This window comes from Pinus tabuliformis, chromosome 3_1 (assembly GCF_031772625.1).
Source record: "Pinus tabuliformis cultivar Carrire ecotype Pingquan chromosome 3_1, CPIR1, whole genome shotgun sequence".
NCBI lineage: Eukaryota > Viridiplantae > Streptophyta > Pinopsida > Pinales > Pinaceae > Pinus > Pinus tabuliformis.
Genome location: NC_142301.1, coordinates 921,645,724 through 921,669,559, shown reverse-complemented (window position 1 = coordinate 921,669,559; position 23,836 = coordinate 921,645,724). Strand labels below are relative to the sequence as shown.

Below are 23,836 nucleotides of genomic sequence, written 5' to 3'. Positions count from 1 at the left end.
ATATTTACGATTTCTCACATATTTCTCACAAATACATAGGCCATCCCTTAAGGGAGTTATACCCATGGAGCCACTGGCTCCAATACTAAATTGTAAAACCCATTGGACACCAAAAACTTCACTCACGTTAGATTAATTATAGATATAAATACATCAAACATTGGTTGAAGATAGTAATTCTATCTTAACCACACAATCAATTAGTTGAGTAAACCTCTCAACCAAACACTAAACTAGGAACTAAATATCTCAGTTCCAACTAATTAACAATTAACCGACAATTACATTTATGAGGAATCTCATTCAATGTACACAAGACAAGTAAGAGTTAAATCTCCAAGTGAGTTCAAGTCCAATACCGATTTCTACTACTCAAGAAGCAACGTACACAATCCTCAACCATCATTTAGAGCCTACAGAGAGATGGGGCTAAGTGGATTGATTGTAAATAATGCCCTCATAACCAATGAAGGCCTTTGCAAGAGCAGATGGACATGGAGTGTGAGGGCATTAACAACTTGTAAGAAACATAAAAACAAACAAGCATTCCACATCAAATGGTTAGTGTATTTCACATTATTGAGTAGGTTATCTTTTAGTTCGGGTTTGTACAGTTGTGCAAAGGCTCCTTCGGCCAGGCTTGTAATATCGACCACGATAACATAATGCTTAATTTCGTCGTCAAATTGTTCAAGACTACAACAATTTTCATTTTGGTTTCTGATGGAAATATCAATGAGTTTTTGCAAGAGGAGAATGCATGTAAACGTACCGTGCGGGCCTTTCAATAAGGAAACTTTAGGCAAAAGGAAGGCCAAATCGTTGAGGATGGAGAATATTCTTAAAAATTCTTGGAAGCTTGAAAGTTCTTATAATAATTTTAAACACTTTTAAAGTTCAAAGATCTCGTCTATGGGAAATTGGAATAGGCTGCACAGAGAGTCCCCTCAAAGCTATCATCGTGGCTATACTATAGTTTATTGAGAAAAACTACGTCGCTTCAACAATGACAAAATTAATTAGCCATGACATTTTTGCAATTTATGCTACTAGACTGGGGAGTATCCATGCAAAACATCCATTTAGTGCGGGCTTGAAAAATAATACGCATTTTACAACATTTCAAGTTCACATGGTCATAAATCCTTTGACTTGCAACTGTCTGAGGTGGAAATTAGAATTTCGAATAGCTAGTCCACTAGATGGAAATTTGCAACTTCAACGAAATGAAATGAAATTATTTTAACGTCCACGAGGCTAAAAATAGCCTATGGGACAGATTGCTTCTCCATTTGGTTCTTGTATTCAGCCCTTTTCCTGTGAAGTCTCACAATAAACGCTCCCACTTCTCGACAAACCCCTCGCTGAATAGATTATCCCAAGAGCTAGCTGCCAAAATATCTGCATAACTTTCCCTGCTGTCTTTGAAGGCCTCACATTCTAAAATGAAATGCTTTTCTGTTTCCACTTTTCTGGAAGAGAAAAAAATACATACTCTTTCCTCCCACACTTCTTTTGGCCTTTTCCAGCGCCTTGTTTCACAACGGAGTTGATGAGAATTAGTCCTTAATTGAACAATAAGAATTTTGGCTCTCCAAGAAATATTGGCCCCTATGTACGCTTTTTGTTGATGATTATGAGTGGGATTAAATTCTTCAATATAATATTTCTTCTTTCTCCCTAGCTCCTTCACCCAGGTATGTTTGTGGAACTTATCCATGTTTGTTTTTGTAGCATCGGTTGTGTTCTAGCCACGAAAATTGGTGGAGAGGCTAAATACATGTATTCTCCAAAACACATAAATCGTTTCTGGAAATTCCACCTAGAGACGACTTAATTAAAATAATTAATCATTTTTTAATGTTTCCTAAGCCTAAAATTAGGAAAACTGATTAATTAAGACATGGTGAGAAGCTTCTAGAAGAAGACATGGATCGAGTTCTAGTTAATCTTAGCCATCGATTATGTTTTAATTTTGGCCGTTGATGTCTCAACAAGAGATTATAAGAAGAAATTTGATGGGGGTTGGAGAACACACTTGAGCCACCAACAGTGCGAATTTACTGGCAGATCGAAATCCAAAGTAGTAGCACTGAGTTGCCGGAGAGAGCTAGTGAGCTCGAAGTAGTGAGAGAGGGGCAGGGATAGTAAGGCCAGTGGGAGATTGCCCAGTTCGGTGAAGTGCATTGCAAAGAGGCAGCGCAGTGCTTCAGAGAGGAATCTTTATTTCGCTGGGGAGAAGCAATGATTCAGTGCCAGAAGCCGGAGTGGGAGCTCGAAGGCCAAGAGGGTCCATCTTCCAGACAACAGCTGATCAGATTGCGAGAAAGACACAGTTCCAAGTTGTGGGACACAATATTGTGTAGGCTAACGTAGGGACTGTGCAAAGGCAGCAAAGAGCAACTCATCTTGAGCCAAGGTCAGTGTCGGATCGCTAGTGGGAGTGAGATTTTTCTCACTAGACCTATTGTTAGTCATTTCTCTGTATGGATTGCTATATTTGAGCATCCATAGTTTTGTACTCAGATTTACTACTGCATAATAATAAAACCCTTAGCTGCTGCACTAGTTTTCCTGAGTTGGGTTTTTTTAGGCACATTGGTGCAAAAATAACTGTGTATTTGTGTATGTGTGCATCTATTCTTCCACCATTTTTATTTCTTCCGCAATATTTATTTTGTGAAGGTTGTAGTGTATTACTTTCGATATTTGTCGTAGAACACAGTAAATATTTTTTTTTCAGTTTATTTAACAAATAGAAGAAACTTAATCAGTTGCTGCAAAAGGATTCGGGGGTTTTCGAATTTTTACATGGTATCAGAGCATAGATAGAAGCCAGAGAGTTCAGTCGCAGAATTTAGAGATAGCGCAGTTCCTTTGACCAGCAGGGTCAATTTTTGAGGAAAAAATTATTTCTTTGAGAGAGTTGATAGAGAATAAATTTTCCAGATCAAAGATTACCAGAGGCAGAGGGAGCAACAATATTTTCCTTGAAGAGAAGATCTTCAGTTGGGACGTAATTATTTTGCAGCAGTTTGCTAGTGCAATATAGCATCAGGAGGAAGGAAGTGCACACACTGAGGGAATTCTTTTCTCAGTGAACTTCTAGTCCAGAAGTTCGATTTTTCCAACAAAGCAGTGGTAGTTGTGAGCAGATTTGCCGACTCCAGCAGGGAGTGCATAGAGCCAGTCACCAGCTGCGCAGAGAAGAGGAGGAATTTGACTTTTTGAGGAGATGGCATCAATAAGGGTGAGAGATCAGGATCGGTTGGAGGGACTCTCCAACTATGTGATTTGGAAGTTAAGAATTTCCTGTCTTCTAGATGAATACGATCTCAAAACCTACATCGATAGCATGGTAGTTGTACCCGTAGATGCAAATCTGCTGAAGGCCTACAAGAAGGAGATAGCGAAAGCAAAGAGGTGATTCTCAATGGGGTTTGAGATCACGTGGTGTCTCACATCGCTGGGAAAGATACTGCTCGACAGATGTGGGAGGTTCTTACTAAGCTATATGAGCAGCGAAAAATGTAACTTGAGAAGCTGAGATGCACAAGGATGCTGAAAGGGGGGCACATAGACCCCTTCCTGACTAGGCTTCAGGATATTCGAGACTAGATGTCTGTAGTAGGGTCAACGACCCACCCTATAGAATTGGTGCGGTTAGCTCTAAACATTGTTTCCGAAGAATGGCAGGTCTTCGTCCAGCGTATTCTGGACAGAAAAATGTTGTCACATTAGGATCGAATGTGGGTGGATTTGCAGCAGAAGGAGATGAGGCGAGATTTGGTGAAGAGCACCATTAGTGGGATGAAGCAAGTGAAGGAAGAAGAGAATGCGGCCCTCACATCAAAGGGGGCGGCAGGAGCAACGCAGGAGGAAAGAGGACATTTCCAAGGTCAAATGCTTTAGATGTGGTGAGCTTGGCCACTACAACACTCAATGTCCTCTCAGGAAGAAGGACAAGGAGGAGAAGCAAGATCAACAGGATGCATCCACAAAGATCGACAAGCTATCCTCTAGATTGGATGAAGAGTTTGCCATGATCACCAATATACCTCCAGGAGTGAGGTGGGGTGATTTGGTTTTGTAGCCCCAGAGAGCTACAAGATGGGCAGGATTGTTGAGGAGGTCCACCTCATGAATCAATACCATGCTACAGGAGCCCATAGTATGCAGTAGCAGGATGGATCAATGGCAGATGGTGCATTCAGATGCCAGAGTGACAGATGTAGTAGCTAGCAACAGTCAGACACTCGACAACACAATGCAGAGTTGGCAGCAGTGCAGTTTGCACAAAGAAGAGTCAGCCGCAGCGCAAAGTCTAACAGCAGTCAGGACTCAGGTGACAGATGCATCATACTGATCACAGTTAATTCAGTATTTTGGATGATTTTCAATTGCAGTTGCAGCAACAACAAATGGAGAGGGAGTTGCAGTGTTGGCAGCAATTTAACAGGGTCAACAGCAACACAGATGCAACATATATTAGAGTTGCGCAGTAGCATCCAGACATCAACAGCGTGACAGGGGATGGTGCAGAGATAGGGTGTTGCTTCAGTTGGTTCTAGTGCTAGAACACATTCCTCGCTAAGAGGGAGTGTTAGTTTTTGTAGCATCGGTTGTGTTCTAGCCACGAAAATTGGTGGAGAGGCTAGAATACATGTATTCTCAAAAACCCAGAAATCATTTATGGAAATTCCACTTAGAGATGACTTAATTAAAATAATTAGTCGTTTTTTAATGTTTCCTAAGTCTAAACTTAGAAAATATGATTAATTAAAGGGTATTAATTAAGTCATGGTGAAAATCTTCTAGAAGAAGACATGGATCGAGTTCTAGTTAATCTTAGCCATCGATTATGTTTTAATCTTGGCCGTTGATGTCTCAACGAGAGATTATAAGAAGAAATTCGATGGGGGTCGGAGAAGACACTTGAGCCACCAGCAGTTCGAATTTATTGGCAGATCAAAATCCATAGTAGAAACGCTGAGTTGCCGGAGAGAGAGCTAGTGAGCTCGAAGCAGTGAGAGAGGGGCAGGGATAGTAAGGCCGAAGGGAGATTTTCCAGTCCGATGAAGTGCATTGCAGAGAGGCAGTGAGTGCCACAGAGAGGCAACGCAGAGCCAACGTAGTGCTTCAAAGGGGAATCCATATTTTGTTGGGGAGAAGCAATGATTCAGTGCCAGAAGCCAGAGTGGGAGCCCGGAGGCCATGAGATTTCATCGTCCAGACAACAACTAATTAGATACCAAGAGAGACGCAGTTCCAAGTTGTGGGATGTAGTACTGCATAGGTTGACGCAGGGACTTCACAGAGGCAACAAAGAGCAACTCATCTTGAGCCAAGGTCAGTGTCAGATCACCAGTGGGAGTGAGATTTTTCTCATTAGACTTATTGTCAGTCATTTCTTTGTATGGGATTGCTAGATTTGAGCATCCATAGTTTTGTACTCAGATTTACTACTGCATAGTAATAAAACCCTTAGCTTCTGCACCGGTTTTCCCGAGTTGGGTTTTCCTGGGACATTGGTTTAAAAATAACTGTGTATTTGTGTGTGTGTGCATCTATTCATCCAACGTTTTTATTTCTTTCGCAATTTTTATTTTGTTAAGGCTGCAGTGTATTAGTTTCGATATTTTCCGTAGAACATAGTAAATAATTTGTTCAATTTATTTAACAAATAGAAGAAACGTAATCAATTGCTGCAGTAGGATTCAGGGGTTTCCGAATTTTCACAATCCATAACAAAAGTTTTTATCTCTTTACTATTTGTGGGACACATGCTCAAGCAAATACCTCATTTACTAAACCATTTTTTATTTTGCCACATCCAAGTCTTCTTTCTTTTGCACAGTATGTCATTAAACACAACTTTAGGCCATCTGCCTTCTTCCATTTGCTCAATTTTTTTTAAATACTTTATGACTCGTACCATAGCAATTGCTTCAATAGGAGTAGCCCCTGTTTCACTTAACAAGATAGCATAAGGAACTGCACTTTTGATTTTGAATTTGTTTGTAATCAAACGCTTCTGATTTTTCTCAATTTGTTTCTACTGCACCTTGGATGTATTGCTGGCCCATAGTTCACAACCGTAGAGAATCACCAGAATCACTAAAAGCCCAAAAAAAGTTAAAGTGGTTTTCCAGTCCCATAACTCTGCCTCTTTACACCTATTTTGAAAAGCATAAAATGCTTTCCAACCCCCCCAAGTTCTTTTCTTTCTACAACCATCCCAACTTATATTTTTGTTGAAGTCAATTCTGAGGTATTTGTAATCTGCAACTTCTTCTAGAATGTTGCCTTCAAAGTAGAACTTACGCTGGTTATGCTTTCTTTTGTTAAAGAAAACCACTACTTTCGTTTTGCTAATATTGACTTGCATCCCCACCCTTCTACAAAAATGCTCAAGGGAAAGTAAGTGCTCTTGCAAACCAAGAGCAGATTTAGCAATCAGAATAAGGTCATCTGTGTACAAAAGAAGCCTTATAACGAACTTGCACAAACGGATATTGTCACCCCTTGCGAATTTAGCCACGCTTCAAGCTTGTTGATATATAAACCAAAATGGATAGGAGACAATGGGCAACCTTGCTTGACCCCGATATCGCTTCTAAAACTTTCAAAAATTCTTGCTGAAGTTCTAATTTTGACTTTCACCTCTTCATACAACCTATGCACAACTGCTCTCAAATGCCTGGGAACCCTGAGTTCCTCCATTCTGTGCCAAAGCTTATCCCTAAGAACCGTGTCAAAGGCTTTTCTGAAATCAACAAAGCAACAAAAGACTTCTTTCTTTTTCTCCCAAAATGTTTCAATGATGTGCCTTAAAGTTATACCGTGATCAACTTTGGAATGTTTAGGTCTAAAACCTGTTTGCCCTTTAGCATGTTTATCTCTTTCTTCTACCCACTTGCTAATTTTATTTTCTAACATGCTTCCAAATAACTTTGCAAACAAAGAGTTTATCATTATGATCCTATAATTGGAGGGATTATTGACCTCACCACTCTTGAAAAAAGGTATTGCTAGACTAGTTGTCCAATTTGTGGAGAATCCCTGTTGTATGATGTTGAAATTTTTTGTGATGTGAGGTGCAAGAATTTTTAAGCCCCACTTTAGATACTTTGCTTGGAGTTCAACTAAGTCTTTTGCTTTTCCAACACCCAACTTCTTGATACCCATCTCTACCTCTTGCATCATGAAGAGTTTTGTATCAATGTTGACCAAGGGAGGAGGGTCAACCTTGGGATCTTGCTCATAAAGTTGTCTTGCATAGTCAAACCATTTAGAAGCTGTAATGCTATTTTCAATTTGCACCTTTCTTGGTTGGAGCTCCTTCCAAAATAATTTGGGGTTATTTTTCCCAAGGAAGATTAGTTCTTCTCTCCTCGAAACCATGAAATCAACCTTTTTCTTTCTTAATATCTGCTTGTAAGCTTTGAGCTTTATGTTATCCTTGTTTGACTCTTTCCACATCCTCCTTGCCTTTTTGCATTCCTTGACAAACCAAGCAGAAATCGAAAAGCAATTTGTTTCAGATTTCTTAATTTTTGCTCTTTTGCACTCTGCAAGTGCGCTTTCAATTAAATGTGTTAATTCGTGACTATGAAGGCCGTGAAATGAGATTTTCTCCTTCTTGAAGAGCCTCTCTAACGTTATTTTGAAGGTATTACAATTTTCTGGAGTCAAAAGAATTCTGCCCTTTGGGAGATTTTGTTGCACAAACTGAGTTTTTGACACTAACTGCTTCTTTCCGATTCAAGAGAAACTTAAATAAATTGGCTTGTGATCTGATTTTAAGTTCCAAATTTGATCTCCAATCAAAACTTCCTCCATTTCCTCACACAAACTATGTGAGCAAATTACATAATCTACTACACTTGCTCCATTGTAAGTATTGCAAGTGAAATCACTAGACTTTTCCCATCTAATCAAACCATTACAAATGACTAAATCAAAAGCCCCACATAGAGTAAGCAATTGTTCACCAAAGAGATTGCAAACTGTCGCCTGAAATTCTTTCCCACTGATGATTACTCTCTTCTATAAGCCAGATAGGGTTGCAGTCTTCTTTACGACAAAGAATGCTAGCTTGCTCACTTGCAGTCCTGGCATTGAAATCACCCACTATAAGGACTTCACCTAGCTGAGAATATGTTGCAATATCTGCTAGCTATAAAGGATCTTTGTGGTCAAGCCTTCTACTTTTGTAGATTATTGAAACTTGCAGCACAAAATACCATGCTGCAATTTATTTGAGTCTTCTTTTTCTAGCTGAATGAAATGACCTTCTTTTTCTCTCACTAATACCATGATACCCCCGTGTCCTTTGCCATTCCCTGCTACCTTGTTCCACACTGCCATCTTCCAGTACCCTTCAAACAAAGGTGTCTTGCACCCTTCATGCTCATGTGTTTCTATGAGGCAAATTATGTCTCTATCTTCCGCAATAGGCCCTAAACTAGGTCCTCGTCTCCATGGGTAACCCCTACATTTCCAACAAACTAATCTTAAGGAAACTTGGGTATGACTTGATTGCTATTTGTTTTGACATGCAAGACTCACAGTTGAGTCTTTGTCCCTACTTGCCCATACTGACCTTGCTTCCTGATTTCTTGCTAAAGAGTTTGTTGCCTCTTCTTTGTTATCGTCTTGCTGCTCTGTTTTGGAAGGAGGTCCAAATCGCATTATCACAACTTTACCTTTATAAATCCATGCCCTCTTTCCCTCATCTCTTGCTGCCCTAACCTTTGACATTTCCTCCCTCCTTTCCTCTTGTTGTCTTACAGTTAAATATTCTTCTAGAAAAAAGTGAGAACCCCTCAAGAGTTGCTTCTTGCTTAGAATGATATATTTATCATGCAAGCTAGGCATGATGACTCTCCATGCTTGGTATATTTGTCCTTTCCATAGCAGCTTGTCTTTCAAAAAGTCTCTGGAAGGTCAAGATGTGAAAATTCGATTACCCAAATCACCACTGCAGCAACTGATTAAGTTCCTCCTATTTGTTAATTACTGAACAAATTATTTACTGTTTCCTACAGTAAACACTGAAACTAATACACTGCAGTCTTCACTAATTAGATTATAAGCAGAAACAAGAAAATGACCAAGAAAGAAATACACAACACATTACACCGTTGTTTTTAGACAAAAGTCCCTGGAAAAACCTAATGTAGGAAAACTAGTGCAACAATTGAGGGTTTTATTATTAAGCAGTAGTAATTATGAGTACAATTCGTTGGATGCTCAACTAGCTATCCGATATGGAGAGAAATTGGGCAAAACAAATAGTGAGATGCTCTCACCCTGTCATTGGAAGAACTGGCTCTGATCTCACTGGAATTGAGCATCCGCGTCCCTTCTGTGCAGAACTGCATCAACCCCACGTAGTCTCTATGTCATCACTATCAGGACTGCACTGCCCCTCCTTCTGATCCTCTGCTAACTGGAAACTTCAACTCTCAGCCTCCTGGTCTCACACCCCGACTCCCGGCTTCTAAAACTTGATTTCCTTAGCGGGAATTCGATCTCCCTCTTAGGGTTTGCGTTGCCACAACATAGCTCTGCATGGCCCAGCGTCAGCCTCTCTAGACGTTGTTCTGCCCTCTCTGCCTTGTACTCTCCAACTCAGGAAAAACTTCCCTCTGGATACTATCCCTGCCCCTCATTGCAAAAGATCACTTCGAATTTCTCTTTTGGCAATTGGTATGCTTCAGAAATTCAATCTTCTGATCTCCACTCGATGTATCTTCCAAATTCCCCTCAAGCCTCCTCTTATAATCTTTCTGTTAAGAACCAACGACCTAGATTAGATTCTAATCAATGGCTCAGATCATTTTGGCTTGATCCTCATCTTCTTATAGAAGTTTCACCCACAGTTAGATTAATACCCTTTAATTATTTTAATTCCCTAAGTTTAAACTTAGGCACCCATTAAAAATAATTAATTATTTTAATAAAACTGTCTCCGGGTGTTCCCAAAACAATTTCTGGGTATTGCGGAATACATGTGTCCAAGATTTCCTGCAAATTTTGAGGCTTAGAGCACATCTAATGCTACCAGAAATCAACACTCTCTCTTAGCGATGAATGTGCTCTAGTTATGCAATCTGCTGAAGCATCACCGTTCTTTGTAACATCTCCCTCTGTGCTGCTGATTTCTGACATCATTGCCCATAAACTACTATGCAAATGCTGCATCTGTACTGTTGCTGACATTGACATTGCCAACTTTGTATCTATACTGCACCCCTCATAATTTCTGCATCCGTGCTGCTGCTGGTACTGCTATTGCCAACACTGCATCTACACTGCAACCTTCTCCAACTGCTACTGCTATTGCATCAGCAACAGAAAAGCATCCAAAATTACTGAACAGGTGTTCAGCATGATGCATCAGTTGTTGGAGTTCTGATTGTTGCTAGTCTCTGCGCTGACCCTTTGAAGCCTTTACGCTGCCACTGACTCTGTTCTATGCCAACTGAACTGTTGTCAACTCTAGCTCTGTGTTGCTCAGTCTGTAGAGCTCCTAGCTACTGCAACTATCACTCTGATACTCCTTTGCATCAACTGACCCGGTCCATCCTGCTACTTCTGATCTGGGCTCTCGTAGCAAGGTATTGATCCAAGAGGTGGACTCCTCAAGGATCTTGCCCATTTGCAGTTCTTTCGAACTACAATTCTATATCACCCCACCTCTGGGCAATCATGGCAAACTCCTCCTTCTCGATTTGTGCGGATGCAACCTCCAAATCATGCTTCTCATCCTTATCCTTCTTGAGAGGACATTGTGTAGCGTAGTGACCAAGTTCACCACACTAGAAGCACTTTATCTTTGAAATATCTTTCTTCTTCTTTTGCTGCTCCTGCTGCCCCTTAGAGAAGTTTAAATGTGAAATCTTATCATTTTGCAAATCACAAAAGTTTTCGCCACACAAATTTGTGGAAAATCAATTAGGCTAGTTTGACATTTTAGAATAAGTCATTCTACTCAAGACATTGTAACACATATTGTGTTGTGTGATCAACTATAAGAAAACATAAAATCATGAAAAAATAATACAATCTAAAACAAAAACATAAGTTTCTTCATAAAATGATTCAAAGAGAAAGTATATTTAAAATAATAAACAATGTCTTAATAATAATAATAATAATAATAAAGATAAAGAAATCCTAAGGGTCAAAACCCTTCATCATAACCTTTCATCTCATAACCTATTAATGTGTATAAACAACAGCACTTAGGTCATTGTAGCTCATATTATTCATTTATATCTTATTCATTTATTTGTATATTATTTGTCGATTATGAATTTTCACCTATTGTCTTTATGTTGGATATTTCTCATTAAATGAACTAGTGTTGATAAAATTGCCAATTTTCCTGCAATGTGCTCAAAAATCATGATTTTTTTCAGCCACCTGATTTTTTGCCCTAAAATCCTGATTTTTTTTTTCCCCATTTTTGCTGATTTTAACAGTATTGAAAAAAATGAATATATTTTGTACTTTTTAGTGTTCCCTGAATTTTTCCAATATTTCTAAAAAGATGTTTTCTGAACTTTCGCCGATTGTTTCAACAATGAAATGTTTTTTCCATAATAATGTGAGTGTAATAAATCATATTATTTGTCTATAAGTCATTCTACTCAAGACATTGTAACACATTGTGTTGTGTGATCAACTATTAAAAACATAAAATCATGAAAAAACAATACAATCTAAAACAAAGACATAAGTTTCTTCATAAAATGATTCAAAAACAGAGTATATAGAAACACATAAAATCATGAAAAAACAATACCATCTAAAACAAAGACATAAGTTTCTTCATAAAATGATTCAAAGATAGTATATTTAAAGGAATAATAATAATAATAATAATAATAATAATAATAATAATAATAAAGTTAAAGAAATCCTAAGAGTCAAAACCCTTCATCATAACCTTTCATCTCATAACCTATTAATGTAAATACCAGCACTTAGGTCATTGTAACTCATATCATTCATTTATATCTTATTCATGTCTATTATGAATTTTCACCTATTGTCTTTATGTTAGATATTTCTCATTAAATGAACTAGTGTTGATAAAATTTCCAATTTTCCTGCAATGTGCTGAAAAATCACGATTTTTTTCAGCCACCTGATTTTTTGCCCTAAAATCCTTATTTTTTCTTTCCCCATTTTTGTTGATTTTAACAATTTTGAAAAAAATGAATATATTTTGTATTTTTTAATGTTACGTAAAATTTTCCGATATTTCTATGATGTTTTCTGAACTCTCGTCGATATTTTCAACAATGAAATGTTTTTGTCCATAATAATGTGAGTGTAGCAAGTTGATTGTCCAAAGCGACAACACTCTTGACTGGGATGATCAAAAAGTTTTGATGTAAAATTGTTTTTCACGATCTTATTTTTAAGACAATCCTTATTAATCTTGTCTTGTGTATTCAATATTTCCATTAAAGTCTTCAGTTGATTTGTCATTCAAACAAATAATTTTTTATTTTCGAAATTATCATTTTCCATCACTTTAATTATTTGACTATAGTAAACAAGCTTTGATTTTAGCATCTCAAACTTAAAATTTCATCATGTTTTCCTCATAAAACTTCATCAATATTTGCAATGTTTCCTTTGCTGTTTTGATTCTTATCTTGTTACAATTAGCATCTAAAACTTAAAATTTCATCATGTTTTCCTTATAAAACTTCATTAATATTTTGCAATGTTTCTTTTGTTGTTTTGATTCTTATCTGGTTACAATTCCAAGTCACTTTGAATTAAGATATCTCGTTGAGTTGACACATTGTTTATATCTTACAAGTATGTAGCTTTTCTATACGATTTCATTGAAAAGTCGTACAATATTATCTTATTTATAAGATGTCAAATTGATAAAAATTTCATGTTAATTTTTTTTCCCAAATTATAGATATATATATATATATATATATATGACTAATTGTTTAACCATGGTGACTAGTCAATGTACATATGGTATATTGTCACATGGCATTGTAATAAAACACATCATTTATCATATCTTATTCTTCATATATTTGTCTTTTATGGATTTTGTTTATTGTCTTTTTTTATATTGGATATTCCTTGATAAATTAACTTGTTTATTACACTTGGTATGAGAGTTACATGCTGATCTAACCTTTAGCCATCTCTTTTTAAATTTTGTTTGACTTGGATTTTGGCCACAATCATTTATTTTCCAAAGTTTCTCTAAACCTTGAGCCTCTGATCACAACCATATCTTTCCATTCATTATTACCCTATTCATCATTTCTCTCACCTGGGTCTACATTCCTCTAGTGGGTCCACATAGGGTTAGCTTGCCCCTTCCCCTTGCCCACACCTTGGGTCATGGCCTGGAATGAAGCCCAGAGGTTGATACAGCTAAAAAGAAAGATAAAAGCATATATGGCCACATTTAGCAGGAAAATGTACCACAAAATGCAAAATATGGTTGGGACAAACATAATTAGCACATGGGAAAAAACCAATACATGAGTTCTACCCAATCATCATGGCCATCACCCTGGTTCCTATAGGTTCTATGAACCTCCTCCATCATATTGGAACCCATGATTGTCCCAAACCCTGGTGCGCAATGAACCACCTCACCATTAAAAGGGGGTATTCACTCTATATCTTATACATCATGCTCTCACCTCTTGAACTCCAAGCAGTTAATTAAAGAAAATCATAAAAAGGCAAAAGGCATATAAAGAAGGGTGGAAAAATCAATGTCGGGGGACCTCATGTACCACGATTTCTCCCTCCTATACATTATAAGCCCAAGTGTGGGCTTCCCTCTTATTAGCTACCCGTGTACCCCAACATTTGACCTAGAGCTACCCCTTCTCATCCCCTACTTCATTCACCTATCTATCACATGCCACCGCCTTTTGAAGGATGTACCCTGACTATATCATCCCCTTTAGAAGCAGAAACCACCTAATAGGATTATTGATTAACCCCATTTGGAGTTTAGGAGACATTGGCACATCCCAAAGCCCATTATGGAAGGGCAGGCCATTATGAAGTCCCCACCTGTGGTCCATGATTTGGTAAGCTCATTTACACTATTTCTTTAATGACTTCTTGTACTAGAAGCCTAGGGGACGCATTGGACCTTATGCAGGATTGCAGATGGTCTCCCTATACAGGTTCCTAATCCTTCAGAGTGCTACATTGACACTTGTAGGGTGTGCGTTGAGAGCCATGGGCCTCCACAACAGCAGACAACACTCCATGGATCCCCACAGCCATTCAGAGATTGCTCGTGGTTCATTTATTGGACGAGGAAGATGCACCTGATACATCATGCTTAACTGGCCCTAGATTTACACCACATAATTAGTAGATGATCTATGCCTTGCACGATGATGTGGCACCACCTACACCATCATCCTAGCCCTTGTAGGCGATCTACAGGCATCTTTGATTTGTTTGGAGACCCATGAGGACACTTGTGTGCCCCCACATGTCATTTGGAGCACCACAGGTTATTACAAGGGGCCAACCCCTTGTCCACTGCTTTTTAGGGTCCTATTCTTCATTATGGCACCCATGGATCTCATTAGGCCTCTCAAAGGGCCCTACGACATGCATAGATTATTATTTGACCTCTTGAGAGGCTTACTTTTTCATTTATGAGCTAGTTTGGTGGGCTTGTCACCAAAAATTGAATTATTAGAACATTATTTTATTTTTGGGGCTTATGTAGGCCAAGGAGGCTAATTCGAACTCATAAGTTGTGTATAAATACAAGTGAGATGAGCTCATTTGCTCATCATCACTTTGGATTGGATCTTTTCTCTCTCTTGAGAATTTCGCACTTTTTCTAGAGGATGAATTGGAGCTTTATGGATGAATTTTGATGTGTGGATATTGGTCTATCTTATCTTGGAGCTTCTCTTTTGTCAATTGTGGATGGTTGGATATATTCTGTTACATGTAAGTACATGCTTTTAATGTTATTTTTGTTTTACTTTGTCATATACATTGGACTGATATTTTCGTTATTTCTAGGGCTAATTGTTGCATGCATTTACTGCTTAAAATTGTGGAATTTTGTCTCTATTATAACGTCTCTCAATGTATGGGCCATATAATGTGAATGAAATCTCCTAGGAGTAATTCTATCAATGAATTGACCTTGATAAGCCATCTCCTTTGCACATTGAAGTATAAAAGTTGCAAGATTGCTTCTCCTTGACCTAGAAGGCTAGCGAAGTGGTCTTGAGGCCTCCTTGACTGGGAACCAAAGATCCTCACTCATATTCATCATAGACTCCATTCTCCCAAGACTAAGACACTGATATACCAAGAGGTGGTCACCCAAAATCACATCTTTTTCACCTTTCTCCAGGTCTAGCCAAGTTGGGTCACCTAGGGCATCATTTTCCCGGCAAACTACCCATCCAAAAAGTTCGATCTCTTAGGGTCTCCTGCACTGGTGTTTCCTCAAGACCTCCTCCAAATTTGAGGCCATTCTGATGGTGGAGTTGTGAGAAAAGCCAAGCCCTAGCTTCGGGATCAAACTTTGCCCTAGCATCCCCAAAGGCTAGTACCTCATAGGATCAAATCAACACCTTCAAGTGAAAATTATTTCTTTGATTCTTTCCCCCACCTTGTCTAGGGTAAGAACATCATTGATTGCTATACTCATTCCCCCTATCCTAGACCGGGTCCACTTGGTCCTGTGTGGTCCCACTCCTTTAAAAAGATAATTCTTCAAGAACCACCTGGGATACCAATTATAATAAGGATTTTTGGGATTGGGAAGTTCCTTCATAAGTCATATCCCATAAACCTAACCCTCGAATCCTCCTATCCTTTCCCTATTAGACTTTGTACTGTGCTTAGGAAGCAAGCAACCTTTATCCTTCTAACTCTTTTGGGAAAGGGATTGTTTGGGTCACTCCATATCATTTCATTGATTTATCCTTCATTGGTGAATATACCAAGAGTTCTCCCATTGGTGAAATTCCGTAGATAGAAGGGAGTCTTAGCTGAGGTGATAGTGGGCTAAGTCTCCATTTGTTGCCCTTAGCCTAGCATTGTCCCTTTAGGGATCCCCCCTTAGGTCCCCTACTAGTTTGAGTGGTAATCAGATTCACACTAAAGCCTAACTGTTATTATAGAAGAGACTAGTCCTAGATTATTAGAAGGTTGGAGGCTCGTATCGGGCACTGGTGCAATAGGTGGTTGAGCATTGAAGGACGATTGACCCTTGTCAAATTTGTATTAGAGGGGATTCCAGTCTTTTGGTTTTCCCTTTTTAAATTTGCAAAAAATCTACTATTAGGCATATTGGAGCCATCATGAGTAATTTTTTGTGGTCGGGGAGGGGTCGGTCAAAATATCATCTAGCTAAATGGGATGTTATCTCCAGGCCAAAATCTGAAGGTGGGTGGGGTTTAAAAAAATATTTTTCTTCGATCAGGGTTTGATTATGAAAAATATCTACCATATCATTTCTGTGGTGGGTATTTGGAACAATATCATTAGATCTAAATATATTAAAACTACTCCTTTGCATGAATGGCTTTGGTCTTTCCAAAACCTTGTTCACCCTACTGACTCTCTCATCTGGAGGGGTAATTGTAAAAGATCTTGCTTGGCAAGTTGGAAATGGAAAGATGGTTAAGATAGGGTCTGAGCCCATCATTGGTGTGCCGAAGGTCACTTCTTTATCTCTTGCTCTTATTTCAGGTTTAAATTCTCATGGTATTACATATTTGGAGCAAGTTTATCATTTGGATCCTTTCTCTCTGATGGCTTCTTCCTCGCTATCTTCTCTTCATATTGGTGTTCAGGGGGATGTTGCGGCTGAATGGGATTCTTTTATCCTAATTTTGGCCAAGAGGGGTATTATGTTAGGAGTTGGAGTGGATTCCTTGGTTTGGTCGGGGGATCCTCTAACTGGTCAAATTTCTGCAAAAGTTGCTTACGATGCTCTTTGTAGTAATTCTCTTTTAGATGTTAATGTATGGTGGTATAAGAAGATTTGGGCTTAGCTTATTACTCCGAAATCGAAATTTTTTATATGGTTGGCATTGAAGAAAAAGTTGCTTACTGTTGAAAATCTCCAGAAAAGAGGATTTCAAGGGCCAAATAGACGTGTTTTGTGTGTTGTGGATTGGGAATCTGTTCCACATCTCTTCTTTGAATGCTCCTTTGCTAGTGAAGTATGGAGTGTCGCTTATTTCCTTAAAAATTCTCAGTTCCTTTTTTGATAGCGATTTGGAAGGTTGTTTATATGGGTAGGATTCTCATATGGGAGTCAATCATGGATTGCTGATTTTATTGCGTGGGGGATTATTGGAATATTGCAATTGTTTGATTTTCAAAGAAAGAGTGTTTGATCCACATTATATCATACCCCAAATCCTTGGTTTCTTTGAGGAATATAGAAATCCCCTGAGGGTTCGTCAACCCAGTGGTTTACTTGGGCTTCCTGTTCCGGTGGTTGAGATGGAGCATCTACAAATGGTACTGGGGGGCAGGTATATATATCTCTTTTAATGGTAACAGGTTCATAAAGGCTTGGCTAAACACGGTCAATTAATCAAACATGGTTGTGGAATTGATTGCAGCATGGGTGTTACTGTTTATTTGCTCTTCATATGATGATGTTAAGGTCCTTCAGGTTTTTGGTGATTCTGTGTGTGATACACTGACTCTTGGGGCGCTCTTGTCTACAAGCACTTTCTATTCACAGCTGGAAGCAGAGGATCCTACTACTAAAATATGCCTTTCATCCTTTTCTTTTTCATCACATTTATCGTGAATGGAATGCTCAAGCGAATTATCTCTCAAAGAGGGCCCTGACAGTGGAGGAAGGATACATTTTTTTTGAGGAATTTCAGGGCTTATCAAGGATTAGATCTGGCAGAATTGGTATTCTGACAGGTCATCAGCAGGAGGTCTTCCTTCAGGAGTAGGAAGTTTTTGTTGATATTGGTGTCTGTCACGTTTTTGCTTTTCCAAGTTGATCTCAGGCTCGTCTATTTGTATCAAATGGACGATCCTTTCCCCTGGTGTGATGTTCTAAATTTTGTATAGTCTATGCTCTTCTGGGTGATTGTCTTTATTTCTGTTAGCCAATACTTATAAGTTCAGCTTTCTCTTCTGGGTTTGTTTCTCAGCATACATAGATGTCCCTCCTCTATATGATCAATTTTGTAAAATGCTCTAAGGCAACAATACAACATTATGAACAAGCTATCATATATGCTGATGGTAGATGTATTCGAGTTGTAAATATTTCATTTAGTGAAATCAGTTATTTTCCTTCCCTGGAAAAATATCTAACATTCTGCCATTCAGAAATTAGAAAACTCGCAATCCCAAATTCTAATGTACATTATACGATTAATCAAACGATTGTAAAACTCATAATCAGAAATTCCAATGTATATTATATGATAATCAAACGATGTTTTAATAAGGCATTATTGAGAATAAACTCTTTTGCACCATTGCAAAATACACTGGATTCTCCCATAATACTAAACTACAGATTATTGAGGCAAAAAATATTCTAAAAGACCTGGTCAATATATATTCTGCAGAATGATGATGTAATCTTATAACACATTTCAACTTTATGAAGATTCTATTTGATCAAACAGCCAACAGTTTCACAAGAATGAAAAAATCGACCCTTCAAAGGTCAATAAGATAACCGAATTATGTGTAACAAAAAGAATGGGAGAGGAGGGGAAAGGAAATCTTATTGTGAAGGACTCTTACCTTCTGTGCTTAAGTCTCAGAAGTTAGGATGTGACCACGCTAATTCTATCTGCAACCTTAGTCCTACAGAGAGGGCATTCTGTACATGCTGCTGCACATGGTTTACATGCTGTTCACCAAATTCAAAATCAAAGATAGTTCATGAAGAAAGCAAGCTAAAGTAAATCTAAAGTTGCACTGAATGCCTAAATTATCTTTCTTAAGGATATTGAAAGTATAATTAACTTAAAGGTTTTTCCCCTATGCTGTACAGTGTACACACTCACTGGCAAAGAAAGGTGAGGCAGAAAGGATTGCCAGTCTACTCACAGCAGAAATGTAGACAAGGAAGAAGAATAGCTGCAGTTGGTGTCTGAAAACAAACTCTGCAAATGTGATCATTGCTTTGCTCCTTGTAAATGGTACCTAATGAATCACACTCATTTTCCTTAAAATTTTCTTGCATCTGAGCCTGCCACATATCACAGATCAGATCATCATCTTAAAATACAAGAAATTTCTATTATAAAACATTATTTGGAAAATACTTGGATTTGCATTTCCTACACAAGTAAATATTATATAGTCATTTTCCAGAGAAATAAATCTTTTTTCTTAATATCTACATCATTTCCTTAAAATGAAGAGTGAAACGAAAGTAAAAACAGAGTTAGTCACCATCTAATTTACTACTTCATAAATATCGAAACAAGACTTTCTATCTGCCAAGTACTTGCAATTCTACTTGAATTAGCTCTGAAACACACTGAACCTGTTTGTTTGGGGTGGAGGATACATTATATGGATCTGAAGACTGCTTTCCTCAACGGAGTGATTGAGGAGGTGTATATTGAGCAGCCTTCGGGCTTTGAGGTGCATGGGAGTTTGAAGACGACCCTTTATGGGCTGAAGCAAGCTCCACGTGCATGTTATGCAAGGATTGATGGATATCTTCTTAGTTTGGGCATCGGCAAGAGTGAGGCAGATCCCAACTTGTACTATCTACTTGTTGAGGGTGAGCCACTCATCTTGGTAGTTTATGTGGATGATCTCTTCTTGACATGATCGAAGAAGCTCATAAGGATGTGCAAGGAGGATCTTGCTTTGGAGTTCGAGATGAAGGGCATCAACTTGATGCACTACTTTTGAGATTGGAGGTGTGGCAGCAGCCAGGAGATATTTTCCTTGGACAAGTCAAGTATTCAGTTGAGATCTTGAGGAGGTTTAGGATGGAGGATTGTAGGCCTATGTCTACACTGATGATCACTAACTTGAAGAAGCTAAGTACTTCTGAAAGCGGGTTGGTGGATCCCACACTGTACAGGCAACTGATAAGTTCTTTGATGTATTTGGTCAACACTAGGCCGGATATATGTTTTGTTGTGAACACACTCAACCAGCCCATGGTGGAGCTAAGATAGGTTCATTGGGTGGCAGTGACGCATGTGCTGAGATACATGTGAGGTATGTTGGACTTTGGATTGAGATATGTCAGAGGTGGAGGAGTGGAGTTGTAGGGGTACACAAATTCTGATTAGGCTAGGAATGTAGTGGATAGAAAATCCACATCTGGATGTTGTTTAAGCTTGGGATCAACCATGATCTCTTGGTAGAATAGGAAGTAGCAGCCAGTGGCACTTAGTTCCACAAAGGCATAGTACATGGCAGTGAATATGGTGAGCTATGAGGCAGTGTGGCTTCGCAAGATGCTTCCAGGACTATTTGACCTACAAATGGGGCCAATAGTGATTCACCGTGATAATGAAAGTTGATTTAAGCTCTTTGAGAATCTCATGTTTCATGATTGGTCCAAGCACATAAAGATCAAATACCACTTCATCAAAGACTAGGTCTAGAGAGGTGCTATGAGATTGCAGAACATTTCTACAAAGGAGCAGGTGGCAGATATTCTCACTAAGTCTCTAGTGAAAGGGAAGTTTGTGAAATACCAAATTAAGCTGGGGGTGGTGGAGAATCCCTTCATTGTTAGGAGGGAGTGTTGAAGCTAGTGGTAGCTTTAGAAGGTCTTCTGCATAGGCTTGGTGGTTTAGCAAGTGGGAGATGATTTATTGCCTCTCTAGGTGCTTGCTTGGTGGAGTAAGTGATTTATGTCTTCTTTCCTAATTCTAACTTATGAAAAGTACAATAATTAAATTCAATAATTATTGTGGACTATTAAGTCATTTTATAAGGTTAAGTAATTTTATATTTAAATGACTTTGAAATCATCTCAACCATTGATCTCCAAAATGTTATAGAAGGGAGATTAGGATTAGGGATTTGGACTTAATGAAGATTATAAAGGAAGCCTAGCGAAGAGGTGAAACACACAAGAAAACAAGTGAGCGAGTCATCACAGAGAGAGCGCTTTTCTCTAGTGCGAGTGGCTCAATAGACTAGAGCGCAAAGGAGTACAGGTGAATTGAAGGCGAATCTGGGAGGCCGAGTTGAGGAGATTGCAGGGCCAAGTTGCTAGAGGAAGATCGATTTGATTTGGAGAAAGCTTAATTCCTGGGGGGTTGAGTTTTTCCTGAGGCGTAGGGATAGTATGCAGGGAGGGAATGGGTCAATTTGCCAGCTGATTGATTGGGCCGAATTTCTCCAGGCTGATATCTTCTAGAGGCCGAATTCCTTGGGCCAAATTCATACTATGGGGGCCGAGTTACAAGTTCCTTTATCGTAATTTTCCTTATATCTCTATGGGTCGAAAACCTAGATTTTCCAGATTAATAGATGACAGAGAATTGTTTTGGGTGAATTATTTTTGCAATGTGTGATTGATCTTTCTAATTTAAATTCCACTGCATATATTCATTTCTAGAAGTTAAAAATACCAACGATTTTATTTTTAGTAATTTGGTATTTATTCGGCTAACTAAATAAATTGCTAGAAATAAAATAAATTGCCACGAGAAAATAAATCTGGTTGGTTATTGAAATTTAACAACAGCTACAACTGTATGCCTTGCTTTGTTTCTGTCTTTCGTAGACAACAAATTACTCTCTCCTCTCAGCACTAAAGCATACTCCAGTAGTCCATAAAAGACACTGCACAACCTGTGGATAAAGAAAAGACAATTACAATAGTGGTATGGCCTCTACAACTTACTGATATCTTGTTGATCTCTTTAGCAGACCTGCTCCTTTTCTTCCTGACGCACTCTTCATACCTCCAGCTCTCTTGTTCTCCTCATGTATGAGGTCGACCTATCCTCTCTTGCTCTCTTCTCATGCATGAGGTTGACTTCTCTATTTTCTCTTTTTTCTTTGAGAGTAAAAGTAATCTCCTTCATCCAAATTGCCATCTATCTCAACCTTGAGATGTACGGCTAAGATGATATCCTAATCTAAGTCACTAATGTTCTAGAACTTCTATAACATTTCATTTAAATCATACTAATATACACATTCCTACCAGTATGATTACTCATGTAGCAAATCCCAAAGTGAATGCAAACACAATCACATGGAGGATGAGGCGAGGGGTAGGTGGGAAAATATGATCTCCATTCGAGGTAAAATGAAGCCCTAGGAGAAGGAAAATAAGTCAATCTAGAAGTTTGGGGCTTTCCCTCTACATACACAATGGTGGAATGAATGATCACTCTCAAGAACTCCATATCACAATCATTGTTCACAATATTATGCTTCGTAGGTGCCACAAGGTCACGATGGGAGGAGAAAGGAGACTCGAAACACGGAAGGGGACAACATATTGGTTGCTCAATGGAGTGATTATATCCACAATCCTGAGTGTATGAGGGGGAAGGATCTTCCTCAACATCATACCTAGGAAGGTAAAGGGGCCCATGGTCACTGGAGATCATATGAAAAGGGGTGAGGGAATCACTTGAGGAAGACTCAAGATGATGAACAAGAGGAAAAGGCAAAGGGGAGGGTGAAGTATTATATTCAATGGGTTTTTCTTCCCCAAAATCATAATCTAAAGGCTCAAGTGATTTGAATATAGAATCATAAGGAGGATAGGTAGGAGCCTTATTGATTTCCTCATTATTAGTATCAAAGATTGGGTCTCCCCTAAAAGGAGAATCGATTACTTCCAATTGCCCCTCTTCATGCAAGGGAAAATAATAATTCTCCTTCCCAAGGGTATCGATGGATATGTCATCATAAATAATGCTCGAGAGAAAGGGAAGACCAATCTCAGCCTCATCCTCCTTGTTGGTGTCGTAAATGGGAGCACAATCAAATTGAGGACCAACAATTTCCCATTTCTCCTTTTCAATGTGGAAGTAATCTCCAATGTCATCTTCCAAGGGGCTAATGGGATCACCTTCCTCAAGGTTCTCAAAAGGAGAGTCATTGGGAGTAATATCCTTGAGAAAGGTAAGGTTAGCCTCAACTTCACCTTCCATAAACTCATCCTCCCCAACACATGTATTCTCAAAATCATCCTTTTCATCATGTGGACCCAAGGAGGACTCATCTTTTTGCTCATTATTTAGGTTCCCAAGGTCCTCTCCAACCTCTTTATCTTCATGGTCAACCTGATCACATTCTACGGGGCTTTGTGATTGACTATAATATTTTTCATTGATGAGGTCAGTCAAAATATTAAAAGCACAGGTTTGGCTGGCAAATTTGAAGAGATGACTAGGATCCTTCTCATAAGCGCACATCATTATGTAGAGTTGTTTTTGTGTTGCTCTATGAAACCTGAGCATGAATTTTTTATTCATGTTTTCCAACAGATCTTCACAAAACACAACATATCGGTCCACATTTTCTTGTAATTTTTGAATGTCTTGGTCATTGAGTTTTGCAAATGTAGGACCAAGATTAATCTCTCTTTTACAATAGTCCATTTTTCATGATTTTGCATATTAGGATTAAAATGGAGTCACCAGGGTGAATTGAAGTGCCTTGATAGATGCTTGCTTCACCCTACAAACATTAACTTTGAAGTTCAATGAAGAACTAGGGCTTCGTTCTTCCAATGGAGTCGCCAATAATGATATGTCAATATGTCGTATGGGGAACAAAACACACGTCTCGTGTCCCAGGCAACAACGCCAAAAATGTTAACGCTCAAATTAGT

The 23,836-nt window shown here is 38.6% G+C and overlaps 1 protein-coding gene across 4 annotated transcripts in view; it reads right to left on the bottom strand.

Moving 5' to 3' along the window:
- LOC149190752 (kinesin-like protein KIN-7C, mitochondrial) overlaps nt 1-23,836 on the bottom strand; it is a 397,121-nt gene that overhangs the window by 18,425 nt on the left and 354,860 nt on the right. For all 4 annotated transcript variants that reach the window (XR_016256019.1, XM_089412258.1, XM_089412256.1 and 1 more), the window contains 2 exons: nt 19,108-19,249; nt 18,799-18,907 (listed from right to left, as the gene is read on the bottom strand). Coding sequence is in view for 3 of the 4 variants with exons in the window: in XM_089412258.1 (XP_089268384.1) it covers nt 18,822-18,907; nt 19,108-19,249 (228 nt within the window). In the remaining variant the exon portion in view is untranslated. The remainder of the gene's footprint in view (nt 1-18,798; nt 18,908-19,107; nt 19,250-23,836) is intronic.